This window comes from Canis lupus, chromosome 3, assembly GCF_048164855.1.
Source record: "Canis lupus baileyi chromosome 3, mCanLup2.hap1, whole genome shotgun sequence".
Lineage (NCBI taxonomy): Eukaryota > Metazoa > Chordata > Mammalia > Carnivora > Canidae > Canis > Canis lupus.
In genome coordinates, this window is record NC_132840.1 from 52,075,807 (window position 1) to 52,081,742 (window position 5,936).

A 5,936-nucleotide genomic window follows, 5' to 3' on the forward strand; every position below is an offset into this window, starting at 1 on the left:
CTTCATCGCTCCAGCCTAGGGCCAGCTGGGTGCACCTGCTAGGTCTGTGGAAGGGCTAGCCTCCCTGCACGTGAGAAGACTATTCCAATAAAGCGGGGAGAGAGAGGTGCCCCACGGCCTCTCGCCCTGCCTCTAGGCCGGAGTCTGAATCCCCTCATTTCAGACTGTGGTTCAGGTTTAGCAGCTGGGATCTCACGGAGAGAGGGCCCCCAATGTCCTTCCTTCTACTGTGTGGGGCAGGGGTAGAGTGAGCTGCTAGGGGCTGAATTGCGCCCCCCTCAAAATCCAGAGGTTGCAACCCTAATCCCCAGGATTTCAAAACGTGACTGTTTTTGGAGACGGGGGGTCTTTAAAGATGGGATTATATCTAAATGAGGCCCCTACGGTAGGCCCCAATCCAACACAGCTGGTGTCCTCATAAGAAGGAATTTGGACACACACAGAGATACCAGAGACTCACAGAGGGCAATCCATGGAAAGGCACAGAAAGAGGGCGGGCATCTGCAAGAAGAGAGGCCCCAGGAGAAACCAGCCCTGGTAACCTTGACCTCAGACTTCTGAAAGCCTCTAGAACGGTGAGAAAATTAACTTCTGTTGGCCATGCTCCCCCGACCGCCCAAGTCTGTGATGTTGTATTGTGGCAGCCGGAGCAGATGGACACCAGGCAGGCCCTCTGTGCCTCCAGCGGACACTTACTGAGCCCCTCCACCCCACCTCAAGTCCTGGGCACTGTGCTTGACACCGAGGATCCAAAGAATAAAGCATCGGAGGCATGAACCGTGGCCAAACTGAAGCCTCTTGGAGCCTCGGACAGGTTGAGTCCACTTCTCTCTCTCTTTTTTCCTCTTGATATATTAATATATATGCCAGAGACTTAAAGACGGTAGTAGTCTCTTTTGAAATCTAAGTACAATTAACATACTGTGTTATATTGATTCCAGGTGTCCCATATTGTGATTTGACAATTCTATACCTTTCTTAGCACTCATCAGGCTAAGTGTGCACCTGATACCCTTTATTTCACTCATTCCCCCCATCTTCCTCCCTTCTGGCAAAAATGGGCAGTATTCTTGAAAACACAAGAGGTATTTTTAACACACAATGATGCAACAGCATGTTGCTATGCCCAAGATACCTACAAGATTTATTTTAAAAGTTAATCTATAGTAGGGCAGCCTGGGCGGCTCAGCAGTTTAGTGCTGCCTTCAGCCCAGGGCGTGATCCTGGAGACCTGGGATCGAGTCCCGTGTAGGGCTCCCTGCATGGAGCCTGCTTCTCCCTCTGCCTGTGTCTCTGCCTCTCTCGCTCGCTCTCAGGAGTAAATAAATAAAATCTAAAAAAAAAAATTAATCTACAATATAGATGAGGGACACAGAGAGGCAGAGACACAGGCAGAGGGAGAAACAGGCTCCCTGCGGGGAGCCCAACGCAGAACTTGATCCCAGGACCCCGGGATCACAACCTGAGCAGAAGGCAGATGCTGAACCACTGAGCCACCCAGGTGTCCCATGCCACCAAGCCTTTTCTTGTTGACCTGTGGTATAGACCGTATGATCCAGTAAGGGCACCCAAGTTTAAAGTTGTATGAAAAGCACTTTCATTCAATCCTGCTCATGTATTGACTGTGTAACCTCAGATAGAAATACTATCAAAATTTAAATTTTTTATTTATTTATGATAGTCACAGAGAGAGAGGGGGGGGGCAGAGACACAGGCAGAGGGAGAAGCAGGCTCCATGCACCGGGAGCCCGATGTGGGATTCGATCCCGGGTCTCCAGGATCGTGCCCCTGGCCAAAGGCAGGCGCCAAACCGCTGCGCCACCCAGGGATCCCACTATCAAAGTTTAAATCTGAGTCCCTCCCTGAACGAGGAGCCTAGGCCAAAACATCTGAATCCTATCCCTAGGCACTGATAAGCTGGCTTGGTTAGGCCTGCAGGCTATGAAGTCTGGCAGGTGTGTAGACCATAAGCAAGTCATTGTCTGAGCCTGTTTTAACTCCTGTGAAAGGGGGTTATGATTACATCCCAGCAGATTTGTGAGTAGTATTAAATGAAGTGATGCATACAGAGGGTTAGATCAATAAGCAAAGCATGCCGAGGGCTCCTCCTGCCTGGAAGGACAGCAACGTGACTGCCCTGGAGCACAGAGCTGGGAAGCTAAGGAAGTCCTGCTTGAACTGTTTCAAAGTTCCTAGTAAGCAAAGATAGGTGGTTTGGAGAACCTGCTGAGCAACTTGAGGGCAATATAACTGGTCTTTGGAAGACTATAGGATTTGTTTCAAAATAACTTCTGATTCAAAAACTATCTTGTGGAGTTGTCTGGGTTCCAGGGATCTAAAGCAGGAACACCTGAGTTAGACCCAATGAAGACAAGAACATCATTGATGGTCTACATTCTCTTCTAACATTTTCCTCTGCCCTAGGGCCAGGCTCCATCCCAGCCCCCAAGACACCAGCTCTGAACTTTTGGGTGGCAAGACTGTGTCGATCCTGTTCTGATCTGTACACCAACAGTATCTAGGACCTAGTAGCATAAGCTCCATGTGTTGATTGAATACATTTCAGGAATCAGTGTGTTTTTGAGGAAGGCCAATGGGAGCCTCAGGTCCCCAGAGCAGGTGTCCTTTGGTCAGATCAGGAGAGCCTCGGGAACCCAGGGTTGCCTCAGCTTTGTGGATGCGGAAATTAAGATTGGTGAGATACACAGAGAGATGGCTGGGCGAGGGGACCGACTCATGGCAACCATACCTACAGGTGTAGATACCAGAGAGCCGAGTAGTAAGTTACATATGCATATTTGTACATCTATGGAAACCCACACCAGTGTTCATTCTGCATGATGGCCACGTCTTCACGGAAGCTCACAGGGCGCTCAGAGGGCTCTGGGGAAGCACAGGCTCTTCATTCCTGGTGTCTTTCTGCAGGGTCTTTGATTCTTCAACTAAGGGTGGAATCTGTAGCCCCTCCCCTGGAATCTGGGTGGGTCTGATTTAAAGATCTACTCTCTTAGTAACTTTCGAATATATAGTATTGTTAGAGGCACCATGTTGCACCTTAGATCCCCAGAACTTATTCATCTTATACTGGAGTCTGTACCCTTTGACCACCTTCACCCTCCACCCTCAGGTAACCACCAACCTACTGTTTCTAGTTCAATTCTTTTTTAATTCCATTTGTAATTCAGATCATACAGTAGGTGTGTCTCTGACTTATTGCACTTAGCATTATGCCCTCAAGTCCCATCCTTGATGTTGCAAACCCTTGTTTGCTGAATAGTATTATTTATGTGTATATGCAATAATTATAAATGCTACATGTATTACATATTGCATAAACGTCTTACAAACGTATATTCATAGTTATAAATGTGTATATCTATACAGAGATATACATGCATATCTCCCATTTTATTTACCCATCCATCAATGTACACTCAGGTTATTTCCAGATCTCGGTTATTGTGAATAATGCTGCAGGGAACATGGGGGTGCATAGATCTCAAGACAGTGAATTCATGTCTTTTGGAGATGTGCCCAGAACTGGGATTGCTGGATCCTATGGTCTATTTTTTTTTTTTTTTTTTTATTCATGAGAGACAGAGAGAGAGAGAGAGAGAGAGAGAGAGGCAGAGACACAGGCAGAAGGAGAAGCAGGCTCCATGCAGGGAGCCCAATGTGGGACTCAATCCTGGGACTCCAGGATCACACCCTGGGCCAAAGGCAGGTGCTAAACCACTGAGCCACCCAGGGATCTCCCTTTTTTTTTTTTTTTGTTAAAGGAACCTCCGTATTGTTTTCCCTAGCAGCTACAACAATTAGGACTGCCAACAGTGCCCAAGGATCCCTTTACTCCACTGACACTTGTTTGGTCTCTTTGCTAAAACCATTCTAACAGGTTTGAGGAGGTATCTTGTGGTTCCCATCTGCATTTTCCTGATTAGTGATATTGAACACCTTTTCATGCACTGATTGGTCATTTGTATGGTTTTTCGGAGGGGGGAGATGTATTTCTTTGCTTTTTTTTTTTTTTTTTTTTTTAAGATTTTATTTATTTGACAGAGAGGGAGAGGGAACACCAACAGGGGAGGGCTGCAGAAGCAGAGCAGACTCCCAGCTAACAGGGAGCCCCACACAGGGCTCCATCCTAAGACGCGGGTATCATGACCTGAGCTGAAGGCAGATGCTGAACCGACTGAGCCACCCGGATGCCCCCGTGGTTCATCTTTAAGTTGGGTTTTCTTTTCTATCGACTTGTAGTTCCTTACCTGTTTTGTATACTAGCCCTTTAACAGACACATGATCTGCAAATCTTTTCTCTTTCTGTAGGTTGCCTTTTCATTTCACACATCAAGTACTGTCTTTTATTTTGAAAACCTGCAGGAATGGCAGCGCCATAACTTTGTGTGTAAGCCCTCTAAGGGGTGTCCAGTAGCGAATGTGTTTTCCTGACCCCCAAGAGGAAGGTTACTCCGAGTACAGAACACTTTTTTTTTTTTTTTTTTAAAGACTTGAGAGACGGCAGCCTGGGTGGCTCAGTGGTTTAAGTGCCTGCCTTTGGCTCAGGTGGTGACCCCGGGGTCCTGGGATCGAATCCCACGTCGGGCTCCCTGCGTGCAGCCTACTTCTCCCTCTGCCTATCATGAATGAATAAATAAAATCTTAAAAAAAAAAAAAAAAAAAAAACTTTGGGGGTGCGGGGCAGAGGGAGAAGGAGGAGCCCGATGCAGGATTCGATCCCAGGGCCCTGGGACCACGACCTGAGCAGAAGGCAGACACTTCACCGAGCCCTCCCCACCCCCCCCCAGGGGCCCCAGAAGGCATTTTTGCAGAGCTGCTGGCTAACCTTCCACCAGCCCCTTTCCCGTGAGTGGGGCTTCCAGGTAAGTCGCCCTCCCTAGGGAGACAGAACATGAGAGACTCCTAACTCCGGGAAACGAACCAGGGGTGGTGGAAGGGGAGGAGGCCGGGGGTGGGGGTGACTGGGTGGCGGGCACTGAGGGGGCACTTGACGGGATGAGCCCTGGGTGTTCCTCTGTGTGCTGGCAAACTGAACACCAATAAAAAAATTAATTAAAAAAAAAAAAAAAGCGGCCCTCCCCGGTTGAGATGCTCGCCCAGCACGTCCCCGTCAGCCGTCTCGATACATCTCACGTGGCTTGAAGCTCTTTACTTCCTTCTAGTTTTGCTACCACTCACTGAGCGCCTCTTCCCTCCCCGTGAAGGCGCTCTGCACAGCTCCTTAGGAAGGACCTTTAACTACAAAGGCCGTAGAGCGGAGATACTATCACTCCCCCTCCCCCTCCCCCTTTACAGATAAGGAGACCGAGGCTCACCGGCCGCGACCGTCCCATTCGGGCCCCTGGGTGGCTCAGGCCTGAAGCACCGCCTTGGGCTCGGGTCCTGGGCTCGGGCCCGCCCGGGCTCCCTGCTCCTCCCTCCCCCTCTGCAGCGCCCTCGGCTCCTGCTCACTCACTCTCTAAAAGAAGTAAATAAAATCTTAAAAGAATCTTTTTTCTTCAAGATCACCCAACTGGTGAGCCGAGACCCTGCTGCTGCAGAGCTTGCTGCCCTAACCCCTTTCCTGCCTTGCTTCCCCAGCAGACGGCAGAAGCAGTCCTCGGAAGCGTGCGTTCACGCTAATCGCACCGGGAATAAAACCCGTCGAGTCTCCCACGCCACGGCTCCCTCTAATCCACCCCCAACCACCACGCCCGCAGAGAAGAACCAGAGCTCCGGGGCCGACTCGCCCCAGCGGGGCCCAACACACCTGCGGGAGACCGACCTCCAGCGCCCTCCGCGCACCCGGAAACGCCAAGCGTCGCGCGCAGGGACCGCGCTTCCGGGCTCTGCCCTCCCGGAAGTCCCGCCCCACGCGAAGCACAGCTTCCGGCAAGAATCGTCGCCAAGGAAAGCCGGAAGGAGGCCAGGGGCGGGGC

General features: G+C 50.2%; 1 protein-coding gene across 1 annotated transcript in view; it reads right to left on the bottom strand.

Moving 5' to 3' along the window:
• The window catches only part of LOC140625845 (uncharacterized), a 45,588-nt gene that overhangs the window by 39,428 nt on the left and 224 nt on the right, over nucleotides 1-5,936 (bottom strand). Inside the window, exon 2 of the mRNA XM_072813510.1 lies at nucleotides 5,768-5,883. Coding sequence (XP_072669611.1) covers nucleotides 5,768-5,883 — 116 coding nt within the window. The remainder of the gene's footprint in view (nucleotides 1-5,767; nucleotides 5,884-5,936) is intronic.